The sequence below is a fragment of the Cyprinodon tularosa genome, unplaced genomic scaffold (genome assembly GCF_016077235.1).
Source record: "Cyprinodon tularosa strain WSP-4 unplaced genomic scaffold, ASM1607723v1 ctg584, whole genome shotgun sequence".
NCBI lineage: Eukaryota > Metazoa > Chordata > Actinopteri > Cyprinodontiformes > Cyprinodontidae > Cyprinodon > Cyprinodon tularosa.
Window position 1 is genome coordinate 330,725 of NW_024039323.1, and position 25,981 is coordinate 356,705.

At 36.2% G+C, this 25,981-nt stretch overlaps 3 protein-coding genes across 3 annotated transcripts; all 3 read left to right on the plus strand.

Moving 5' to 3' along the window:
* Window positions 1-909: 909 nt before the first annotated feature.
* LOC119797463 (tumor necrosis factor ligand superfamily member 13B-like) lies at window positions 910-6,779 on the plus strand. The gene is made up of 6 exons (XM_038306540.1): window positions 910-1,152; window positions 1,278-1,365; window positions 3,662-3,718; window positions 3,804-3,916; window positions 4,000-4,144; window positions 6,577-6,779. The coding sequence occupies exons 1-6, from the start codon at window positions 910-912 to the stop codon at window positions 6,690-6,692; spliced, it is 762 nt and encodes a 253-aa protein (XP_038162468.1). The 3' UTR covers window positions 6,693-6,779.
* Window positions 6,780-8,571: 1,792 nt separating this feature from the next.
* Window positions 8,572-10,723, plus strand: LOC119797470 (transforming growth factor beta activator LRRC32-like). Its single transcript, XM_038306548.1, has 2 exons — window positions 8,572-8,670; window positions 8,778-10,723. The coding sequence occupies exons 1-2, from the start codon at window positions 8,584-8,586 to the stop codon at window positions 10,641-10,643; spliced, it is 1,953 nt and encodes a 650-aa protein (XP_038162476.1). The 5' UTR covers window positions 8,572-8,583; the 3' UTR covers window positions 10,644-10,723.
* An 8,383-nt stretch (window positions 10,724-19,106) lies between these two features.
* Window positions 19,107-24,289, plus strand: LOC119797464. Its single transcript, XM_038306541.1, has 6 exons — window positions 19,107-19,261; window positions 22,102-22,234; window positions 22,342-23,356; window positions 23,499-23,629; window positions 23,756-23,904; window positions 24,095-24,289. The coding sequence occupies exons 1-6, from the start codon at window positions 19,121-19,123 to the stop codon at window positions 24,287-24,289; spliced, it is 1,764 nt and encodes a 587-aa protein (XP_038162469.1). The 5' UTR covers window positions 19,107-19,120.
* The last annotated feature ends 1,692 nt before the right edge of the window (window positions 24,290-25,981 follow it).

Sequence of the window (25,981 nt, forward strand, 5' to 3'; positions counted from 1 at the left end):
GACATTTAGTTGCACTGGATTTTAATTAAAGGTATCACAAAAGGAAGGACTGAATGCAAATATGCATTTTATTTTTGTAGAAAATTGAATATCTTTTATTTTTCCTCCATTTCACAGCTAATTTGTGTAGACCCATCAAAAAAAAAGCTTTAAAGTTTGTGTTTGTAATGTAGTAATGTAAAAAAAAAAAAAAAAAGGGTACTTTAAATGAGGGACTGTTTTTGTGATTTTGGGATTTGGTTCCTCTTTTTATTATTTAAGCCTTTTACTATTAGTCATGAAGAGTTGGGTTGAAAACTCCACAAGGTGCAAAGAAGGAGGAAAGTATTCAAAGAGCAGCAGCACTATATACATATATGTATGTGTGTGTATGTATATATATATAGATCTATATATAGATCTATATATATTAAAAATGTTCTTTCTTTTTTTTGCACACATTTGCACTACAGCCTCCTTGCAGAATACCGGTGATATGTTTCCAAAGTGCTTTTGATTAGTTGCCTTATGACTGAATCCATGTAGAGTAACAAGTTGTTAATACACGCCTGTACATAATGTATATATAAATGGAATATACTTTTGTAAATGGAGTTGATTGATGGATTAAAATGTTTTCATTTTCTGCCTAAGCGCGCCTCCCTCGTCTTTTGTGTGCAGCCGGCGGTGTTCATTTAAAGGCTTCAAACCTCCCTTTTCACATCAGCCGGAGCTGGCATGAGCGCTGACAAGGATAAATGATGCTGTGCGAGCGAGGGCTTTGTCTTTATTAAAATGTGGCTTTTTATGTTGTCTGAGAGTTTCAAAACACGCTGTAATTTCACCAGTATTTAAATGAGTTCCATCTCTAAGAGGACAGTTCCTCATTTAGAAACTCATTTTGAAACTGCAGGTTTCCGGCGTGCACTGATGTGCGACCTCACCCCTTTGAGTAGCTGGAGGAACATCCAGTCAGCAGGTCTTATTATGCTCTACAACGCTTTATTCTCACTAACGGCGATCATGTTTTGTCTTAGCCTTATCCTCGTGTACAGGGTCAGAGTTTTAGAAAGAGATCTTTACAAACTCCGAGGGGACATAAGTCAGCAATTGAATCAACAACGTTCTGAGGGAGTCCACTGGAAATTGGCCAAGATGTCTAAAACAAGTGAGGTATGTCAATGATTACGCACTATGCCGTCATCTTGGACATCATACTTCTGAGATTTATGCCATTAGTGAGCATTCAAATGGTTCTGCAATAATAAATTTTCTCTTAATGCTTTGTTTTCTCTGAGGACATGAAGCAAAGTGTTTTCCAAAGAGCTCAGAGTTCTCTGAAGAGCTTTTCTGGGAGAGTTAAAAGGGAGCAGAGCAGCTGCAGAGGTGGGTTGGAGCTTAGAACCAAATTACAACAAAAAAAAACTAAAATCAGAAAACTTTGCTTATTAGTTGTGTTCTGCACTGTAAAAACTAAATAGTACGGATTTGTCTAAAATAGTCACCGTTTGTCAGTTTATTAACTTTTAAGACATAAGTAAAGGTATTCCGAAATGTTCAAACTGATTCACATGTCCTGCATTGTTTTCATAAAAGTAGTCATGTCTGCAGATTCTTTAAGGAACGTTCACAGATACTTTCTGATCCTTTTCATGGAAGTCACCAGATACTTCCTGGAGCTTCAGCTGAGCTTTTATGTGATTCTATGGAAAGTTTCAGAACGCACCTGTTGAGTCACATAATGCAGCCTGGTTATAAAAAGTAAATTTTTAAGATCCATGAAAAATCTGTAAAAGTTTGAGGGAATGCATCTGGTATTTCCTGAGAAAATCCTTTGAATGTATGGGCAGTATTATTTTTTTCTTCTGAAATAGTTTTGCTGTCAGTCTTTCATTGTCGCTATAATCTTCACATTTAAGTGAAGTCCACTCAAAGGGTCAGCTGATTTATTTATTATTCTCAGTAATCTGTCAGATGTTGACTGTTTTAGCTGACTTGAGCCATTTTAAAGGGTTCAAAGTGAAATAGTCTTTCAAATTAATTTAATTCAGTTCAATTTAGTTTATTTTTATAGCACCAATTCACAACATATGTCATCTCAAGGCACTTTAGAATTCATCAGATTATCCTGTCAAATTAATTCAAAGTTTTTTATCTAAGGAAATCCAGTTGATTGCATCGACTCAATCCCTCAGACTAAGCATGCTTGTAGCGACAGTGGGAAGAAAAACTCCATTTTAACTGGAAGAAATCTCCAGCAGAACAAGACTCATTTCTTAAACTTTCCCAGATTTATAAAAAAAAGACAAGACCAATATAGACATGATAATAATAAAAATAAATTTGGTAAATGGTAAATGCCCCGTAGTTATACAGTGCTTTTTCAAGTCAGACGCACAAACTGATGGTGGCAAGCTACAGTATAGCCACAGATGCCATGAGGCTCACTAACAGCAATAAACTGGCATCACTAGGCCCTCTGACCATCATCAGTATAATGGAATAAAAATAGGACTTTCTAATGGTATAATGCTCCATAAACCAGCATTTTTACAACATATTATATTTAATGATTCATCAACCAAACAAGATCCCGATTCCTACGTTGAGTGAACATAGTTTGACCTCGCTGACTGTAGGATCGATTCATTTTATTTATTTATTTATTTTGGTGATCAGAAAAAATGCCAGTAGCCTCACCAAGCATGTAGATCTGTTGCATAAATAATTATAACAATATTATAATTATTTTAACATTTTGGTGCTCAGACCTCGGCAGGAAACATTAGCCCTGACTTTTACTTTAATATGCATAATCAGGTGTATGAGAACAGGGATGTTCACCCCAGGCCTGAAACTGTTGGTGGAGTGGAGATAGTTGAAATTGGTTAGTCCATAGACTGCTGATTTGTGAGACGACACAGGTTTGCATGAACCTGTCCATGATGAGGAAGCATGAAGTGGCAGTGGAGAGGAAAAACTCTCTTTTGGGAAGAAACCTCTGGCAGAACCAGGCTCAATATGGTGGTCTTCTGCCGGACTGGTTGAGATGAGAAGGGGAAATCAGTAAGAGTCCAGCAGGAATTACACTCTGATAGGGATGAAGTTGAAGAAGCACCATGGAAAAGAAGATGGAGCTTAGCTACCATGGTGGAGAAGGGGATGAAGGTGGGTTCAAACGAGGTAATCTGAGTCAAAATCAGACATAGCTCAACCACTGCTTGCGATTGGCTTGGTAGCAGACTGAGTCGTGGATTTGAAGACCTTTTAAGATGAACTGTAGATGCGTCAGAGGCAGGTTTAGTTTCTTCAGTTGAACTTCCACCTAGGCTTCATAAAACATTTCACTCATTTGAGCACATCAAGCTTTCCTAAAAAAACAAATAAAGAAACAAACATCTAAAATTTCAACAGTACTTTATAAGTATTATAAATAAACTCCATGGAAATTCAGAACATGTCCAAAAGTTTAATTTTTTTCAAAGCAAAATACTTTTTAGAAAAATTGAGCGTTATAAAGTCCAGTTATCTGACTATTACTAACTTTATTCATGTATATGTTGAGATGTTAGATTTTAGAGATGTTGGGCTTTACAGTGTAATCTGGTGGTAGTGGTATCAGTAAGGATATCTGCAGAGTTAATAGAATTAAAGCATGATGTTTGTCCACCTCTCCTGCCAGCTCCCACATCATTCCTGCAGTTAAGAGCAATCGCTAGCAAACAACCAGACAGAAGAGGTAAAAACTAACTTCAAAAATTTGGCCTCGGCCCTGCTCCTTTCTGCCATTATTTTGAATAAATGTGTCTTTCCTTTTCCCCCAGGAAATATAACGGTGATCCCCTGGACTGTTTCTGCGCAGCGAGGAAATACAATTTCACAGAGAGAAAATAGGATCGTTGTCCAAGAAGATGGTTATTACTTGGTGTTTGGACAAGTATTGTATCATTCTAAATCCAGCGTAACTAAGTTGATATTGCGTATGATTTGTTCCAAGCTAATGTTCTTCTCAACTCGCAGGTTTTGTTTGAAAGTCAAAGCACAGTTATGGGTCATGTCATTCAATGCTGGAGCTCCACTGAGGCAGAGACCAGACCTGTAGAGCTCTTGCGTTGCCTGCAGGATATAAAAGAGGGAGCTGAGGACAATACATGCTACACAGCAGGTCAGAGCCACAACTGCTGCATTTAAACATCATTAAGCATTACTATGATTTATAAAAACTGATAAATTGGGTTGGTCTGACATTTAGTCGAAATGTATTTATTAGTACATTTAAAACCTTTATTCCCACTGACCAAAGTGCTTTACACAAAGTAGAACACAAAGAATCCCATTAAACCCTGAACCATAAATAGTTACAAGAAAACTATATGACCCAAATCAACTATAATTAAAACCAAGCAAACCAGATGACTTTAAAGCATGGATATCAAATGATGGGCGGATTTTCTGCAAATGGCTAACTGGTAATACTCTACTGTAAAAGGGAACCACTGAGCTTTCCAGAATGTCAGAATGACCCAAATATGACCGAATCACAAGTCTGATACTTCTTGTAATGTCAGAATCTTATGGCAAGATATCAACCATTTAATTCTTTCTGTTTATATTGTGAAAAAAAAAAAAAAAAAAAAAAAGAAAAAAAAAAAAAAAAAAAAAAATATATATATATATATATATATATATATATATATATATATATATATATATATATATATATATATATATATATATATATATATATATATATATATATATATATCTTTTTACTGACCATAGCTCTTTTCAGGTGCTGGATGCACTTTATTATTGATTTTTATTTTCATTCCCACTTTTAGGGACTTCTTGACACAAGAAAAAAAAAAAAATATATATATATAGATTTTTTTTTTTTTTTTTTTTCCCATGAAAAAATGTATCCTTATTGAAATAAAAATAACAATGTGGATTGTAAGACCCAATGAGGAGGTTTAGGTTCTTTCCAAAGTTCTTTAATATAATATGATCTAAATTTAAATATCCTTTTGCTTCAGATGTTAAAAAAAATCACACCTTAAAAGAGCTTCCTGTTCATTCAAAGAGTAAAATCAGTAAAACTACAGAAACTACAAATTTTTATTTATTACAAAATATTTATTAAAGGAGTCTTGTTCTGGCTACGTGGCGCTTTACAGCCTAGAACTGAGTCAGGAAGAAAGTCAATTGTTTGTATTTAGAGGAGGAATTATACCTAAAAAGGTCTTTCTGAGTGCCTTAGATGTTCTATTTGATTTAGGGTGAAATGAGTTATGAATCAAATTCAATCTACATGTTTAAAAATGCTGTTAACTTTTATTTTCCAAGTACAATCTTAGATCAGGAAACCTTGAAAAGTATTAGGGACGTTATTTTAGGCATGTTTAATTTTAATTCTTACCTGCAGGAGCGTAACTTTAATCATAGAAGTTATGTTTTTATATCAAAGTAAGGAATCCGAAAATGGAGCATGCTATGTTTATATATTACAATTGTCTGCTATTTTAATTCTAGCAACTAAACAGGCAAGAAACCTTTACCTATAAAATGGGAGCTATTCCTTTAACCTGTACTTTTGTAGGTCTGTGTGCCTCAGCTTCTCTCTCAGCACTCCCTCACATGTTAACTAGCTCTACTGAAATGTGGGGAATAATAACAAATAGTCCCAAAATGGGCAAATGGGGTCACTAAACAATTTAATGTGTGTTGAAATGCATATCTTCAAACATACATCCTCCCATGTAGCCTCTGTTTGGAATGAGTTCTTGTTAGTCCATGTCAGACCAACAGTAATATGATATATTTGGGTAAAATGACAAAATATAAACAAATGTCTTATTCATGAAGGTAACGTTGCTGTTGTATCTTTAAAAGAATCCAGAAGTAGTTAAAAAATTGCACAGAGATGGTTTGTGGTTAAGTTATGAAATTCAAAGGTTCTCACTAAATGCACAGCAAAAACGTACCGGTATTAAAAATAAGTAGATTTCTTAGAATAAGTGTTTTACCCCTAGTTTAAAAAGTTAATATCACAATAAGCCACTCCAGTGGGTATTATTTTCCTTTAAAATAAGATTGTTTGATATTATGCACTTGAAATAAGATAATGGGTTGTTATCTTTCTTGTTTTCAACAAAAATCATCTTATTCCTTTTTCCTTCCCTGCTCAAACCAAGGGGAAAATAACATATTTTCAAAAAGACGTACTCATAGTTTTAATTTCTGCAATGTAAAGCACACATTGAATACATATATACATATATATCATAGAAAATGCAAGGTAGATCATTTTAGTTTCAAAGATATAGTTTTAAGTGTGATGATTAAGTTTAAGGAACTTATTTTAACCCAAAACAGAAATGTATATTTTGAATTACATTGAACTTTTGAACTATAAGAAAAAAGCAGGTCCCCGCAATATTCAAAGAATTTGTCCAGACTAATTAGGTTGAAAAAATACGTTTGGTTATTTTAATCTTTTTTTTTTTCTTCCAGAAAAAACTGAAATTGCAAAAACATATTAAAAGTATTTTTGGATTTAATTCATACGAATGGTTTCATATTTATACTTTCTTACAGGCACTGTGCACTTGCTACGGGGAGAAGAGCTGGAAATGGTGATCAGTGTTCGGCCATCTGCACTCATCTCTCTTGAGGCTGACTCAACATTTTTTGGTGCCATAAAGCTCAACTGAAAAAAGCCCAAGTGAATAAATATCGTTACTGCAGGAAGTGGGAAACTGACACTGAACTGTGTGAAGGGATTGTGATAAACTGCTATCAGCAACAGGAAAAAAGCTGGATACGTTTACGTGTATTAAATATATATGTACTGAAAGCTGACCGTTTACTGATAGTAAGGAAGTGTAAAAAGCTTTACAGTGAGGTTATCTCTATGGAAGAATTAGCCAAGCCTTTAACTTCAGCAACTGTCGAGTGTAAAGAGAAAAAAAGAACTGTTTCCATATGTGAGATTTGACAATGTTTTGAAAATATGGAGAGGGGAATTGTTGACAACTTTTGATTATTCAGCCCTGAATCCTCTCTCCTGTTCTGCTGTCCACGCACATTGTCCATTTAGAATAACTGTAATGAATGGAGGAATGCTGATTGTGTGTCTCTGTAACATTTGCTTTGTTGATTTCATCATATTTTCTTTATTTACAGTAACTTTAGTAACCTAATTTCAAAGGATGCATTAAGCTGTGCACTTTGATGAGGTTTACAGGGTCTTTAAAAGAGATGCTTGCCCACAGCACCACAGACCTTCTTACATACGTTACAACAGGAATGACATGATTTTCTACATATTCATCCTTTGTTCCACCCCAACCCCACCTGGAGTGAAACCAGTAAGACAAAATTTATCGTCTGTTTGGAAGCGCTCAATCCTAGTTAGAGAGTTGATAAGACTTGGCTAACCTCTAATTAATAAATATCTGCTCTACATATTGCAAATATTATGTTATTGTATCATTGTGCATAATTTCAGTGTAGGACATGATTGTTTAATATGAAATCTTTTTTTTTTTGTCATAGTTCCTGCCATCATGCATGCACCCTATTCCCTCTAGATGAAACAATTCAAACATTATCTCTTCAGATTAAATAGAATATCGTTTTACTATATTCTAACCAGGTTGGCTCCATGGAAAGGTTGCAATTAAGCTTGGGGGCTCAAAGAATCCATACTTAAATGCAGTTCTTCAAACTTTTTGTATTTGTTTCAAGTAAAGTTAAAAACCAAAGATAAATTAAAAAAACTAAAGTATAAAAGACAATTACTACTCATCATGGGGTATTTTTCCTGAAATGTCAAGAAAATGTTCAGTGTGAAATTAAAATTCTGTAATAAAAGAAAAAAGAAAAGAAAACTTGATAGATACCTACACCTTTTTTCATTGATAATCAAATAAAAAGATATTATTATCCTTTAAAATGTCTATTTTAAGCCGTTTTCCCTGTTTAGTTTCCTCCCCTGCTGTTCTTTTTTTGTCTGACCAGGTCCTTTCATCACTCTATTTCAGAGCGTCCCTTTATACCTCACCGGTCCCTCCTGCTCCACCAACGCGTTGTCTGTTTATTTGTTCCTCTTCTCTATTTAAGGACTGATTTCCGTTTTCCAGGGACTTTGACAGGAACAAATAAATGTATAAATTTATAGTGCTTTGTAAAGCTTTTTCCTGGTTGAAACAAAATTGCTCAATGCACTGTAAATACTACAATGTCTCAAAAAATTAAAGATGTTTGTATAAAACCACTTTATGTCATTTCCATGCTTATTGTTTAACCTTTTTAAATGTGTTTATTGTATCTTAATTGCAAAAAACTGACAAAAATGTGAGGATTTATGTTGGAAATCCATTTATATATATATATATATATATCCTTTGAGTTTAATGGATAAATGTGTTCCTCCATTTTATTAAAAAGTGACATGACTCCATCTAAAAATAGTTGCCACATCGTCCCTATCTGGCATCCACAGCTGTTTACCCTCTTTTTTTTTTTTTCATGAAGCATGGCTATAAGAGGTGGCGTGTCTGCGCTCTAACAACAGCAGTAGTACAGCATAGCAGAGCAGACATGGTTAGACATATATTCTCTAATCTCATACTTGTCTGGTCAATCACCTTTGATCTGTACAGACCTGGGTGGACTCATCATTCAAAGGTAGGCACAATGGCAATCCTTAAAAGGGATGCTTTTAGTTCAACCTCATGCTTTATTTGGGGTATATAAGTTATTTTAGCCATGATTAATGTTCATCTCATTTCAAGAAGCAGTCCTGGAATAACCAGAACCTCTCTTCTGTCCCTCTGGATCTGGATGTGAAGCTTCGAAGGCTCGATTTATCAAATAACTTCATCACACAGCTACATGCGCTTGCTGTGCCATATTTGGAGCAGCTTGACCTGAGCGGCAACCAGCTGGATCTGATCTCCGAGGGGGCTTTTGGAAACCTGGCCCGGCTCGAGCACTTGAATTTGTCCAGGAATCGACTGAGCGTTAGCCTTGGAAGCAACAGCAAAGCCCTCGGATCCCTTGGCAGACTCAAGAGTTTGGACATATCGATGAACGGCTTGAGTAATAGTGCTGCAGAACTATTACTGAGAAACAAGTCTTCTCTTGATCAACTTAAGATGACTGGTAATGTTTTGATAAAACTGTCACCCAGCATGTTTCGAGAAAGTAAAGGCATAACGAATCTTATTATTGAAGATAATCTGATATCAGAAATAGAAAAGCAGACATTTGAACCACTGAGCCGATTAGAGTCTCTCAACTTGGCCAGAAATAATCTTGCATTTATCTGTGATTTTACTCTCCATCAGGTGAAGTATTTGAATCTCAGCAGAAATTCATTGGAGTTCTTTGTTACTCGTGAGGATGCTGCATTGTACAGCCTAGAGGTTCTTGACCTCAGCCACAACAAGCTGTTATACTTTCCAATTCTACCAAAACTGAATAAACTGAAGCATCTTTACTTGCAGAATAATTTGCTTGGTGCTCTGGGTTCAGAGGCTGTGATGGTAACTGAAGTAAATTTTCTTTATCAGCACATTATGAAGGAGAGAATACATAGAAAGAATTATCTACATGCAAACTGGAGGCTAATGCCACTGGCTTACATTGACCTGAGCTTTAACCACTTCACTTCTTTTCCTCTTGAGACACTAAGCTTGCTCTTCTCTTTAGAAACCCTGAATTTCAGTCATAACTGTTTGCAACACATAAACTGGGACATTAGGAATTATCATAATCAGAGTCAAGTTCGTCAGATTCGTTTTCCTTCCTTAAAGTGCCTTGACTTGCAGAAGAACAGTCTCACCAGTGTTTCCCCCTTTTTCCTCAAGGCACTCCCTCAAATCGACACGCTTAATCTGCAGGAAAACCAAGTGCAACCATGTGGTTTTTTGATGAAATCTCTTCCAAAAATATTCGATCTCAATTCTTCCTGCGTTGCGTTTGGACAGTTAAAAACTCTTAAACACCTCAATCTTAGAGAAAATTATATAAAGATACTTCCGCCAACCTCCTTTCAGGGAACATCTCTGATTTCCTTGAATCTTGCCAAAAACAATCACATGGTTATAGGCGAGGCGGCGCTGGAGGGTGTGCAAGCAACATTACAGTCGTTGATTATCAGTGAGATAAGCATGAACAGTTCAGGTCTATCTTTACCCTGCATGCCCGCACTGACCAACCTGAACATATCAAACAACAAACTCAATAAAACACCTGGCAGCTTAGCTTGCTCCTCTCTAAAAGTAATCGATGTAAGAAACAATGCTTTTACAAGCCTAAACTGCTCTTTGCTTCAGACTCTATCCTTAAACCAGACTGCAATGTTTATCAGCGGGAATAAGTTCAACTGCTGCAACAGCAGATGGCTGACTGTCTTAAATGAGATGATGGTTAGACTGCCTGACATCAACCAGACCGAATGCTTTACCCAACTGAGGAACTTGACCTTCCCAGAATACCTAGAACACCCTTCATTTTACTGTTCTTTTAAAAGAGATGGTCAGGAAATCCATTTTGGACAGATTATCATAATAGTGTTATTTTTGATTGTTTTGTTATCAATGCTCATTGGTTTTAGCAGAAAGCTTTGTTGCTCTCAGAGATCTTTTATGGTATGATACCCTAGACTGTCTATTTGTACACAGCCTGTATTCATCACTGGATAAAGTGTAATAAAGGATGTTTTGAGCTTTGTTTATATTTGGTGGAATGATTAAAATGCACACAGCATCAGTTATGTAAAAAAAAAATAAAGCTGCATGCATTGAATTGCAGAAAAAATAGTTTTCTAAACCCAATAAAAAAACTTCTGACCTAAGTCTTTATCTTCTCTTGACTTCATTGGGCAAGCTTATTTAAACTGGCTGGTATATTGGAGCTGACAAAACTGTTAACCACAGTCCATCTATTTGAATGTTTTTTTAGTATTGTGCCATTTCAGAAGCCTGATCTCAATTAAAATCTAGTTGATGTTTCCAAACTTCTTCTTGGGCAGCCAAGAGTTATTGTAAGCTGCGCAGCAACACATTTCATCGTTAAATCTGTAAGTGGTCATTTTGGTAAAAAGTGAGTTATGTTAACAGCAGTGTTTGTATTTATCAGGCTTTGATTGAAGGAACATAACATCTTTTGATCCATAACCAAAAGATAGATTTAGATTTAGATTTAATAGTTACATTAAAGCATTTCAAGTCAGATTGATCATTATTTTGTTGCCAATGGTGCTGTGGGTCCAGAGGCTTCTATACTCAACAAAAATATAAAAGTAATATTTTTAGTTTTGCTCCCATTTCTATCTGATTAACTCAAAGATGTTAAACGTTTTCTACATACATATTATCACCAGCTCAGAGTAGAGTCAGAGTAGAGTTGTTGCTCCTTCATTTCGAAAGGAGCTAGCTCAGGTGGCTCAGTCATCTTTTTCGGATGCCTCCTGGTTGCATCCCTCAGGAGGTTTTCCAGGCATGACCCATTGGGAGGAGGGCTTGTGGAAGGCCCAGGACACGCTGGAGGGACTATGTCTCTGAGCTGGCCTGATGTCGCCTCGGGGTCCCCAAGAGCAGCTGGAGGAAGTGTCTGTGGATCGGGAAGTCTGGGCATCTTTGCCCATTTTGCCATTTTCAATTATAAGACTGCACCTTTCAGAGTGGCCTTTTATTCTGTGCAGGCTAAGGGAAAACAGGCATTAAAATAATTTTGGCATCCTGTACCAGAGGGACTAGCTGTGCTGCGTCTGCTGACTTGTAGCAAAAGGCGGTATGGAAGAAAGCTGACATCCTGTCCTTAGTTTTTGTCAAATAGTGCCCAAGTTGCAAGAGTCCATCCTAATTACTAATAAGCCAACAAGAGAATAAGCTGTTAAACCATTAAACTGATTTTTGGTACTCAAACAGCAAATTATATTTCTTTACAAATGTGGCGCTATTTAAAAAGGAAAATTATTTTTTTTCCCACACTATAAGAATTTATAAAAATATATATATTATTGCATTTGTAAAAGCCATTTATATTAGAGCCCTTATGTATCGCTTTGGCCTTTTTTTTTTTTTATCATTTCACCATGTACAAAACACCTGCTTCACATAAAACTCTAAATTACTAAGATGAATCCCCTATGATAAGTGAAAGTTAACTTCTGGCTGTAACTTTACTAACTATTCACAAATAAATCCACACTCAAAAGCAAATTGGACAACAAACTAGATTTCCTGATAACTCCTGGGAGTTTCACTCACTGGGAGTTCACTGCTTGAACCGGAAAAGTGTCTGAAAAACAATTTTCCTTTTTGTTTTAAGGCAGCAAAGACTTCTTGTGCAATTTGGCTCTTAATGCTAAAGCTTTCCACACATCTTTACAAAACCTGTCACTTTACATCATCTCCTCATAATTAAAATCAAAACCCATGTTCCCAAGTTGTCTTGAAGTCCCAAAGAATATCATCAGAAGAAAAAGCAAACAACACTTTCAGTATGAACCCTTCCTAAAATGACTTACAGATCTCTGCAAACACCAAACAGTCTTTATTTAAGAGTTATAATCTAGTTTAAGAAAATCCCATTAAGTTGGTAGAGAATCAGTTTTCTGTGAATTCCAATTTCTATGTTTTTAGCTCACCAGCTGTACCTGCTTAAGATCCATGAAATACTGCAGTTTTCAGAAATGTACGATTGTGTTCAAATGCCAAGTCTTTTTTCTGTGAGGAGAGAAAAAAATAAAATATCATTAATCATTTCAAAGCTGTTTGCACCTTTAATGTGACAATTATCCTGTACAGCTTAGTGGAATAAAAACATCTGTTAACAGTCAAAATGTTCCTGTCTACATAACTTTGCACACACTTAAATCGTATTTAAAGCATTCACTCATCTCGTGTTCAGAAACAAGCTTCCTAGAACTACACAGCCTTTTGAAAAAGGACTTAACACTCAAATTTTCACATTTTGCCACAACCTAATCACAATAAAACATATGTGCTTTCAGAAATCCTTTATCAATAAATATCTTAGATATTTAGCATGTATTTTGCAGGTTTTCCCAATTGTATTTGCCTTTCACAAGCCGGTAAAGCTAACCTTTAAGAAGCTGATCTGATTTTCGCTCTTAATTTGTATCAACTGCACCTGATTGAACACATTATCTGTAAAAAAATAAAATAAAATAAAAAGATCCCTGGCCAGAGAGCGTTGTATAGGCTAGAAAGGGATAATATAGTAGACCTGCATAATGCTGGGATTGCGCCACAGAAAAATGGGTAAGCAGATAGTGAGAAGGCAACAATTATAGGAAAATGGAAGAAGTTAAGAATTGACAATCTCCCTTGTTTTGGGGCTTTGTGCACCATGTTTCCTAGTGGGGGAATCATTGATCCGCCAAACAGCACAGGAACTTCTGACCCGAAGTAAATTCAGGAAAATTAGGCAAAAGGCTGATAGATGCATCAACACCAAACTCCTAAGTGTCAAGAGTGTTTTCATCAATGGTTTTTTTATTCATAAAGGGTCAAATAAAATGTCTATTTTAAGAATATCTTACTACAAAAACATAAATAATGTCTCAGAAACCTAGCTAAGAAAAACTGTTTTATTACAACCCCCTTTCTTTTTAAAGGGTAATGATACTTTTGCGAAGCACTGTATCTATATCATGAGGCAGTGAGTATCTATTGTGTTGTCTCCTGCATTCTCCATATATCTGGACTGATAATTAAGTTTTAGAGACAAGTAATAAAACATCAGGGCTTGTTAGAACCTCTAAAGGTACTAAAATTAAAGTTCTAGGTCACAATTCAAAACACTGTTTGACACAAAGGTGCATAGGCAAAAGAATGTAGTAGCTACAATGAAACTTGAAGGGAAGCAGTCTCATGTTATAAATTTAGACTTTTTAGATTAAAATTTGCTGTTTTTCTCACCCTGTTGATAAACAGCGTCAAATATCAGGTTGAACACAAACTTTCTTTAAAGCAAAGACCTGTACTGAGCTCTTATAGCCTTCGAAAAGGCTGTCACAGATCAGAGTCCAGGCCAACTGACTTTTCCGCATATTTTCTTCCCCTTTTCTTGACTCTATTTCCTGCCAGACTAGCTCACAAATGATATCCACTTGTGCCAAAATACTTAAAATAACATTTAATACAAATCATTCAAGAGTCTGATTGAAAGGTAAAAACCAGAGATCCTTTATTTTCCTACATTGCAGCAATTTTATACACACATCCAACAAAAAAATGTATTTTGGGCTGAAAGTTTTGGAATGGCCTTGCTTGAGTACGGTACTAAATCTTACTGTGAATAATGTGGGCAAAAAGTGTGCTCCCCATCTGATGCATCTGATAACCTTTTGCAAAGAACACAGGCCAGAATCTGACAGTGACAGATCTCTAAGATAAATAATTCTACTAAAAGTATTTGTTTGATTCAGTGAGCTTATGAAACAGGGTTATTTCAGCTCATTTTTTCACATATTTCTCCCTAGTACTTTTGTTTTTTGCTTAAATGGTGGAGGATATTTGTCCGAATAATAGAACAGGTGGGAACCCTTTAAAATATCAGTGGGTGCTACCAGAATTTGTCTCCGTCACCTGAACTATATCATTTTATCTCCAGTTAAAACCTATTAAACCTTATGATATCAGAAGCAAAAACATTAAACTCTGCTATTGTTGAAAAACACCCTTTTCCTTGATGACCGCCTTAATATGAAAAACACTAGTAAGACATAACCTATTGCCTGGGAATATACAAAAGATGTTCTCTGAAAGGGAGGGAGGGTACGATTTAAGGGGAAGGGGAAGATTTAGAACAACAAAGAGAAGATTATGTTTATCAATTCGTGGAGTTAAATTGTGGAACAAACTAAACGAGAACCTAAAGCAATGCCCAAACATATTCCTTTTCAAAAAAATGTACAAAGAAATTATTTTCAGAAAGTATAGAGAAGCATTGTAGAAAGTTTTGTTTGTGTTTTTTGTTTTGTTTATTTGCATATATGTATATGTGTATAAATATTTATGTATGTATATATGTAGGTAGGTGTGTATATATATATGTATATATATATAGCAACATAATTATAAATATTGTAAATTAAAGAAATAAAATAATTAAAGGGGTAGGAGTACATAAGTTTTAATTCTTCCTACTCCTTTTCGCACAGGTAATAAAGGTATATTAACTCAGGAAAGAAAGGTACCGTGTTTGTTGTTTCTCTCTCCAATGTTTTTAAACATTATTTTATTGTTTGTTTGTTTGTTTTTTTCTCTTGCATATTCGAAATAAAGATACCAAAAAAATAAAATAAAAATGTTGTGCTTTAAACTAGAGTGAATAGCCAATGTTTTAGAATTCTGTCCACCTGTAGAAGCAAGCCGGTGAGTCCAGCAGGAGGGTCATAAGTGCCACTCAGTTCCTAAGAAGCATAGCAGTCCCACCCCTTTGAGAGTTTTAAATCAAGTAGCAGCTTGACATGTTTGAGCAAAGAGGACTCCAGAAACACAATACGGAGCGGATGGTAGGTGTGAAACCAAAAGAATGCAAGTGGTAGATTACAGTCATTCTTATTCTTGGTGAAAGTAATAGCTGCCGTTTAGACATGAGCTGCAGCTTGTTCAGTAGCACAAGTAGCAAAACCCAGTATCACCTTTAAGCCTATTACAGAAAAAAAGATCCAAGTAAGTGGCTTTTTTATTCAGAAATGATCTATTTAGGAAATGAATTAACATTTTATTGTGAAGTCAAAAGATTTGTTTTTGTGATCAATCAATGCAGTTTTTAGACTATATGGCAGACATATACAGTAGTCTAAAAGAGGCTTCGCAGCATCCGATGCAGGTCCAGCAGATTCCGTAACAGCTTCTTCCCCACTGCCATCAGACTGCTGAACTGTTGAGAAAACTCTAAATCATGTCATAGACTCTGCATCACACTGATAACACCAAAACAAAATACTGCATATTTGCACAATACATATTTATTACTCTGAACTTCCATATCAATGCGTTTTTGCACCATGTTTTGTTTCCGATTTTGTTTACATTTCATTACTGCTGCGCTTTAAGAAATGGAAATGTCATGAGAGCTGTACAGACAAAATTTCGTTTTGTATACACTCTGTGCATACAAAATGACAATAAAAGTTGTCTAAGACATGAATGTAACACAGACCCAAGCCCTATCTAACTGCATTTCATCTGAGACAATTAAGACGTTCTTGGGAAGCGCTCTGATTCAACTTTCAGCTCCTTATTTTACTCATGACAGAGATTCAATAGGGAAGTGTCTCTGGGTGGGTTATGAAGGAAAAAGCTTCAGATATGGGGTGGAGAGGCTGGAATGATACGCTCCATGAGGCTGAACATCCACTGGGGTGCGGAGGGGCTTCCTCGTGAGAGATCCGCCATTTATCACCACCTTTAACCAGGGCACCGCTGAGAACACCCTAACAGATCAAATATTTGTACGGCGGCTGCCCACTGACAGGAGCACTCCGTGGTGGCAGTAGCTGGAAGGCAAATCTTTACAGACCATTATTTAAAAGACAAGGCAATAGTTCTTTGAAAAAATAAAGACACAAATATAAAATAGCAGCATTCTTTAGACCATATGGCTGCTAAATGTGTAGTTATACTTATCCAGAAAAGAAGAATATAATCTTATTGAACTACATCACATATATGAATATATTTCCATATAACATACTTAAAACAAATATAGTACCTATGATTACAATTACACAACTTAAAAATATCAATTATTTGTTTTAGATATATAACATCTACTTCCATCCTATGGAGTGATTTTTCTGCCAAAACGTTGTGTACAAAAACGCAGCTAGACGCAACACCGGCATGTTTCAGTTGTTTGTATGGTGCCCCCTGCTGTCGGTTAGTCGGAATGACAATTATCCATGTATCACGTGACTTTTGGCAGAAATTTACAGCGGAGTGTGAAGAATTGTCTCGTACGCGAGGAGAGGTTGTTTTGTATGCGAGCAGAGATCGCTTTGTGCTCTGGGACAATTTACAAATTATATTTTAAGTGCAATGTTAGAGTCGGGTTTGTAAAACTAATTTTTGTGTGTTTGCGATATTTAAGGACAGTTTGAAAAAAAGCTTTATTTGTGTGTGACATTAGAGGAGAGTTTTATTTGTGAACAATAAGATTTATTTGAGTGCAACATATTCATTTGTGAGTGATAAGATTTTTTTGTGTGAAACATGCTTTATGCATTTGCAACATGCATTATGTGTGTGCGCAACATGCATTTATGTACATGTTTTGGCAGAAAAATCACTACATACCATCCTTATCTCATCCATTGTGAATGTCTTCGTTAATGCAGTAGTGCCAGTAAATCATCAATAGGTGTCAGCATTGCAATGTGAGTATATCAAATAATATAAATGTTGTAAGCTATTGCATTTTGCAGAATATCTTAATCAAATGTTTTGATTAAATTTAACAGTCTAATAAGTATTAAAGTGTAAAAAGAGCTACATTTGCAGTGAGAGAAACTGTGCTGCAGTGGTAGAGTCAGTGTGTTTATTTTGATGGACAAGCTTCACCTCTCTTCAATTTTGGTTTATTATGATTGTAAATATTCAGGACCTCAGCTCCTGGTCTGGACTGTTTAGCAGTTTTCTCCACTGATCTGGATGGTTTTCTGGACGCTGTACTGTGTAAGCAGATTTAAATAAACAATAATTAAATAACTTGATCCTTATGTTTGAACTAAGTTTTCACATTTATTGACTGACCTGCTCAGACAGAGATGGAAACCTGAATGTGGTGAACAAAAATTCCCGTCCCTTCCTTTGAAGACAATATTAACACCTGTGATTAAGAACAGGAACAAGAAGACAAACATCCTTCAAATGTAGCAAAGACCATTTAGAAACTGCCCTACAGTAAATGATAATAAATAAAACTAGCAACACTTACTGAGGAAATCATTTAGCATGTGTGGATTATGGGATAATCTTCAGCCTTTTAGCAGCTCATTGCAGCAGAAACAAAAACACATCTTGACGGCATCATCAGTCTTGTGGAAAAAAATAAAATGTATAAGAACAAAGACGACTGTTTGAATTTAAATATACTTGAATTGTTCCTGAAATTTACTTTCATATAAATAGAAAGTGTAGCCCTACATTATGCTTTTTTTATTAATATGCATGTTACCGGTATTATATGTTATTATGCTTTGTTTAAATCTCCACTTGACTCGTTCAGATTTAGATTTGAAAAACATCAATTAACAGATGCTCCTCCTGAGTTTTGATGAGGCAAAGTCTTCAAAATACAGAGAGGTATTAAATCCATTCTCAATTGCCAATGGGGAAAATGCATTCAGTTTCTTTTCTGTTACTGCTGCTCTCATGTATGTTTTTAATCTAGGGCCTCCTGTTCTGATAATGGCAGCAGGTTCAAAGCTGTCAGATGGGTGCCTTGGTAGAAACTTCTGTAAATATATTTTATATATTTTATAATTTATAAAAAAATTTATAAAAAAAAAAAAAAGAAACTTCTGTAAAGACCCTGCTGCATCTTCTTCTGCTCCCTCTGTTATCTTTCTTTTTACTTTTGCCGCACCTGGAAGCATTTTTATCAAACATGCTCCTGTCAAATAGCTAACTGTCCTGACCTCGCTTCGGACTAAACCGATTAATGTGACAAATTGTATAATGTAAATTTCACTGGGTAAAGAAATTTTAAGATTAACAACTCCAACATGCTTTAATAATAAATATTGAACAAAATTAGTTAAATTAAAAATTACACAAACACACATATATATTTGTGTATTTTCTGTTTATCTATCTATCTATCTATCTATCTATCTATCTATCTATCTATCTATCTATCTATCTATCTATCTATCTATCTATCTATCTATCTATCTATCTATCTATCTATCTATCTATCTATCTATCTAACTATCTATCTATCTATCTATCTAATTTTTATTATTTATTTATTTTGTCCTTTGCCTGCCCCCTAGCGGAAATTACGTCACATAATTCACTACAGGACTTTGTATTTGTTGTTACTGCGCATGCGTCGTTTAAATCAGAGCGCCGCCACCAGAAAGCTAAACATGGCGTCTCAGCGAGTGGCTGTCGTCTGTGAACCGCGCTCAGACCCATCCAAAGAGAAAGCTCATTTAATTTATAAACTTTATTTGCTTGAAATTGTTCGAAATGAGCTGGAGGAAGAACTTCGGGACTTCATTCATCAGGTAATGTGAGCTGCAGTGATTAGAAAAGCTGTCTTCTTTGGGTTAGCTAAACCGAGTTCTGTAGCTAACATGTGTGTGAGAGAAATCTTAGTTGAAGCAGAGGTCCGCTTCAGGAAGCTGGTTTAATGAAACAAGACAAAGAACTGTTTGAACAAATATTGAGGAATTCGTTTTTTAATCAAATCATATTTTTATATATGAACATTTGGCATTTGATTTCTTTTTGTGAGGAAAAAAATATTAAGGGCACCGGAAGTGACCGGGTGAGTCCACTTAGACCAAAGGTCTGCACCTTGCCTCTATAATGCCTCTTAATAGCTGCTTAAAATGACCAGTGAATAGCTTAGAAATCATGGGTATTTTTTTGCATACCAAATATTGTGCTACAGAATAAATGTCCTGCTTTATCTTCATGAACCGTTTTATATTTTTCCTTATTCTAAAAAAAATAGAAATATAAACTATCTGTTAGTTTGTTTAAAACAAGTTAATATAAGCTTTATTAAAAGGTAAAGTTATGTCACTTAATAGTGACATTACTTTTTTCTTACTTTATTTAATACTTTACTTAATTCTCAATAGTGCTCAAATAGTTCAAAAGTGCTCTTGTACCCGAAAAACATCATCGGCCTCAGCTGTAGTACTGTTTATGTTTTTGTCTCTGGAGGAGGTTTCTTGTCTGCAAATCATGATAAAATCATGACGATCCCTCTGTTTAAAAAAAAAAAAAAAAAAAGATATTAAATTAACTGCTTAATTGTCCCCTTCTGGTTTGAGAAGAACAGAAGTACAAAAAGCCAAAGTAGCAACCAGCACAAAATTACTAAATGTAAGCAGGGCTGCAACTAATGATTATTTTGCAAATTGATTAATCTATGGATTATTTTTTCGATCAATCGATTAATAATCTGATGGCAAAAGGTTCCTTAAAGAAGACTTTTTGCAAAATGAAACCAGGAGAAACTAAAACTTGTCCACATGAGGAATTCTGGGTAGAGAATATTGATGAAAAACAATTTGATTGTAAATGCAAAATGTTTTCACATGTTCTTTTTGCATTTTTGGTATAATTGCTGCTCTAAATAGGACGCTCTGTCAGCTAAAGTCATGTTTCAGTGTCTCTGTACTCCAGTTAAGCCATGAATATAGGAAAACCTGGTAAGATTTTTTTATTTAAATAGATTGTGCAGTAGATCCTTTTTTTTTTTTTTTTTTTTTTTTGAAACAGTATTGGGGTGAAAAAGTGAAAGTTTACAGTTACAATAAACATACTGTAATATGTTTTATAAATCCAGCAGGCACCTCAACACTAAATGATGAATACTGTATGTTACTTTCTAAAAAAAAAAAAGCGAGAGGTACATCTTATCCAGAAACTAATTTAGATTTTGATTAATATAAATAAATTGAATGAAGACCAACACAGTTCTAATCCAAGGTCTTTACTTTCAGCATTTTCAGTGTTTTCATTTTTAGGTTCGACTATAAACAGTGATTTCTGCAAACACAGACGTGTTACAGTGTGACTATCTTGAGTTTTAAATAATATTTGGAATATTTTAATTATTGACTTAATTTAATTTTTAACCACTTTCTGTGTTGTTTATGTTGATGTACCTATAATATGGAAATTCGGATTACAGCATCAATACCTTAGCTACACTCAAAAAGAATCATGGTGAGAACCCTGCTTCATAGGCAGGGTCTTTCAAAGACCTCTATCCTTCAGCAGCAGTCCTGCGCTCCCACCTCAGTTCCCAGAGTAACCCTAACAGCATGAGGCATGGAGCTATGAAGTCTAAACATTGTCTTTTTTAACATGTAATGTTGCATACATTTGTCAAATCTTATGAAATCTAAATTAATATGGCATCATTGTAACACTAGTCTTAGACAAAAAATAAAGGCAGTAAATGGCATTTGACAAAGGTTAAGGTAAAACCTGTTTAATCATATTTTTTGTTGCTATAATTTTAGGGGGGGGGGGGTCACTAAAAAACATATTAGAATCTAATTTGCCTCACGTGAATAAAGGAATTTGAGGAATCTTGTTGATTTGTTCACAACACCCCAATATACTTCTGACAACCATTCTCTCATTTCATTTCTGTTCACCACCAAATTATAAAAAAAATAGAATGTAGAACACAGACTTTATTTAAATAGTTACATATTGCAGTTTTATAATAAATATGCTGTTGAAACATTCCATGGAATATTCAAATCATTTCCTGATTTAAGAACCAATTCTGTGTCGCACATTGAATATTATTTAAGTTAAAATACTGTTATGTATAGATAAGAATGTCTGCGTATGTGTCACATTTTTGGAGAAAGTATATTGTTAAATGGGGACACTGTTTTTAAAATGGTAACAAATGAGCAAAAAAGTATAACTTTGTCATAAGAAGGTAAGAAGACGAAATTACGTGTCATTTTGCAAAAAAAATAAAAAATAAAATCTTTTAAATTCTTGAGGTAGCACACACATCATGAATGTTCAAATTAGAGATCTTTAATCTAGATTTATTCCAAGATTGCAGTGAGATTAATCTAGATTAAAAACATTTATCTATGCCCACCACTAATGTGGAAGAATATTTGTATGAGAGTTAAAATATATGTACATGTAGCTCCCTTCCTGAGCGGCAGAGGTATAAGGCTGCAGTCTGAGTTTCACTTTTGTTTTAGGTTTCTTTGTTTTTATTGGCTTAGATAGTATCTCATAGTTTTAGGTTTAAAATATAAGAGAATTCCCAGACTCTTATTAAGCTTCTTTGTGCTTTTTGACCATTAGGGATATCCATCCGTGATCATTCTTTCCTCTGATAATCCACCAGACATATGAAGAGCTACGCGGCGTCCTCCAGTCATCTCTTCCAACACCTTTGTTCAGAAACGTGACAAACGCTCTTGACATAAAGTGTAATAAATTCGGGAAGCTCTCAGCTTTATTAAAGGATCTGAAAACTGGTGAGTAGTAAATCAATGTAGTTTACATGAAGGTTGAAATATAATGGATATTTTATTGACTTTAATGTATTTAATGAATGCTATCAATGCATCTCCTCTGTCTGCAGACCACCAATCATGTGATGCTGTGAGCTTCAACTACTTTCAGCCACTCAAAGCTTTATTTTCCCATCATCATCTTCAAGTTTCCCTCCATCCATTGAGGCCTTCAGAGCAGGAAGATGACAGAGAGTCATCCAGCCTCAACAACACTACTCTGCCTGGAAGCATCTCCTGTTTAGAGAAAGAAGAAAAGGCTGTTTTTGAGGATGAAAATGAAGAAGTCTCAATAAACATCCTACCTGCGGTTGTTCAGAGCAAAGTCATTATTGAGGAGTCAAACGTACAACTTTCTTCTTTGAAAGATGCGCTCTCCGAGATCCAACAGTGTAACCATAGGTCTGTAGTAATCTGGGGCCATGGCGATGACGTCCAGGTACCACACCAAAAGCAAACCTCCTCCCAGCTGCTGCGTTTTCTCAAAGAAAAGGCTAAAAACAACGGTTCACTTGAGGTCACTGTTTTTGCATGTGCTAAAAGCAAACACATGGCAAACAATTCAGATTCTCCCACGCGGCCTTCACCTACTATCAAAACAAGAAGCGACCAAGTCGAACATGTTGTGACAGATGAGCCAGCTCCTGAAACGTTGCACGCAAACGTTCACCAAGCTCCAGTTTTCAGAGTGAAAAGAGTCGACTCGCACAGATCTTTGATCTACAGCTGTGTAATCGCTACAGAAACGGAATTATGGGACGTGGGAGACATCTTCACAGATGCTTTTCTGAAGGACTCTGTTCATTTTAGTACTTTGGAAAGTGAAAAATGCCAAACTGCGTTTGCTGAGTTGGATAAGTCTGAACCTTTAACATTAAAACCCCAAACTCTGCAGTCCACTCAGCCAGGACTGGAGGACTGCTCGAGGGACGCGGATAGAATGGCAGATAAATCGGTAGACATTCCTGAATTTGAAATCCGGAAGTTTGAAGAGTCTGAAGTGGTTGTCTCTCATGTTGTCAGTCCTAGTGACTTCTACATCCAACTTTCTGACTCCCCTAAGAAACTGGAGGCTCTTTTTACAGAGTAAGTCGTGAGTTTAGTCATACTTCACAGCTGCCTACCATTTCTCCTGATTGCCTTTGCATATTAAATCAGCTCATCCATTTTTGTCGCTTATTTGTAATACTCTTTTATTTCTTTCCACCTTCTTGTTCTTTATTTGCAGCCAAGCAGCCAGTCATTCATATGCTGAACAAAAATGCATTCCAGACATTGGAGCCCAGGTCATCTGCTGGTTTCCTCAAAATGAGCAGTGGTGTCGAGCTCAGGTGGTGAGGATCTCCGGAGTGAGTAGAAGTGAGTCCAGTTGAAAGTAAAATAGATTAACAAAGACCTACCTCTAGATGGCAGCAGAGTCACTTATTCAGAATGTGACCTCCTGGGAATTTGAGATCAACCTCTTCTGTCTCTTGGCTGCCACAGATGGGGCTGGCAGAAATCCATCCATAAATGTGGAGGTGAAACGGTTGGACTATGGTGACACTTCCTGTGTGCCGCTCTGTCATATTAAGCAGCTCTCTCCAGAAATGGCTGTGCTGCCACTTCAGGCTCTGCAGGTTTCTCTGGCTCATGTGAGTAGTCCTGTACTTCACTATTCGGTTCAGTTTTACACTTCATCACTTCATGGATTTAATGTCTACAACATGCATCAATAAAAACTGCCCCGTTAGAAAGGGTTTAGTTCTTTCTGTTGCCCAGCCGCAGCTTCATAATGAACGAAATTCATTATCTCTGTTCAGTGATTTGCTTCCTCTCCTCCAGGTGAGGCCAGTTAATGGCAGAGATTGGACCGAGGAGGCGGTAGATTGGTTCAAAGCGATGGTGCATGGCAGGACGCTCTATGCAAGACTTTACCCACAGGGGCTCGCTGTTTCAGTCGAGCTGTTCCTGGAAAGAGGAAAACTTGGAGCTATGAGGTATTTAATTATGAGCCACTCGGTTATTAATGCATTTTAGAAAAATGATGCCGTGTATTGAATAACAAAGTGAGTCCAAATGCTCATCTGGAACCTATAGTGACTCCAGTGCGTAAGTGTTCATATTTTTCATTCAGTCATGTTACGAAACCACGCTATAATGCTTTTTGTTTGGATTTTATGTGATGAACCAAAATAAAGCCATACATTAATTTAAGGCAGGAAGAAGATTGATAGTTGGACACAAATTTAAATCTCAAAACTATTGCAGGCATTTGTGTTTAATTCAGTAAAGTAAAATACCTGTAGCACAAATGGCACACTAAACAGGTCAAAGTTCAGTTTTAACGCAGAGCTTAGAGTGAACATGGACAGTGTGTGCAGCTAGTGTGGTTACAGAGGCTAAGCAGCTCAACAAAATGTTCCCAAGATGGGAAGTTTGGCCAAGTGCTGCAGCGGACTTTGCATCGAACTCCAGAAGTTTTACACAGCAAACGGGAAAAAAAGGTGAAGCACTTGGCAGAAAAAAGTCCCAGTGGATTATAGGATGGAATTAGAGAAAAAACAAAAAAAGGCAAAACGGAAACACAAGAAAACGGAGGAGCTGCTGGAGGATGAAAGGGCATATTTATGCAAACAAATGGAGACTTATGACCTACAACTCCAGGAAAGAGTGTTGGCTTCTTTTTGCTCAAGTCACACTGTGATCAGAGTCCAACATAAACAGGGTTTACATTGGTCATTAAAAATCATTAAGTCATTAAATAATTTTTTTTAATGAAGGCCTTGATTGGCATTAAAATTCACTAAATGTAATTCTTGTGGCATTAAAATGCTTTATTAAAGAAAAAAAAAAAAGAATTTCGTCAAATATATTTTAATGCGATATATTTGTGCCGAAATGCTTCGGGTTGATCGTAAGGCTGTATGTTAGAAAAATAATGTTGAGGTTGAGAAAAAGCTAAAGAATGGGGGGAAAAATTCAAATTTCAACAAAAAGTGGCTGGTAACACGGCTGCACACTAACGACAACGACGAAGGATTTTGCAGTGTGTGTGTGTATATATATATACACACTATATTGCCAAAAGTATTTGCTCACCCATCCAAATTATTGGAATCAGGTGTTCCAATCACTTCCATGGCCACAGGTGTATAAATTCAAGCACCTAGGCATGCAGACTGTTTTTACAAACATTTGTGAAAGAATGGGTCGCTCTCAGGAGCTCAGTGAATTCCAGCGTGGAACTGTGATAGGATGCCACCTGTGCAACAAATCCAGTCGTGAAATTTCCTCGCTCCTAAATATTCCACAGTCAACTGTCAGCTGTATTATAAGAAAATGGAAGTGTTTGGGAACGACAGCAACTCAGCCACGAAGTGGTAGGCCACGTAAACTGACGGAGCGGGGTCAGCGGATGCTGACGCGCATAGTGCGAAGAGGTCGCCAACTTTCTGCAGAGTCAATCACTACAGACCTCCAAACTTCATGTGGCCTTCAGATTAGCTCAAGAACAGTGCGCAGAGAGCTTCATGGAATGGGTTTCCATGGTCGAGCAGCTGCATCCAAGCCATACATCACCAAGTGCAATGCAAAGCGTCGGATGCGGTGGTGTAAAGCACGCCGCCACTGGACTCTAGAGCAGTGGAGACGCGTTCTCTGGAGTGACGAATCGCGCTTCTCCATCTGGCAATCTGATGGACGGGTCTGGGTTTGGCGGTTGCCAGGAGA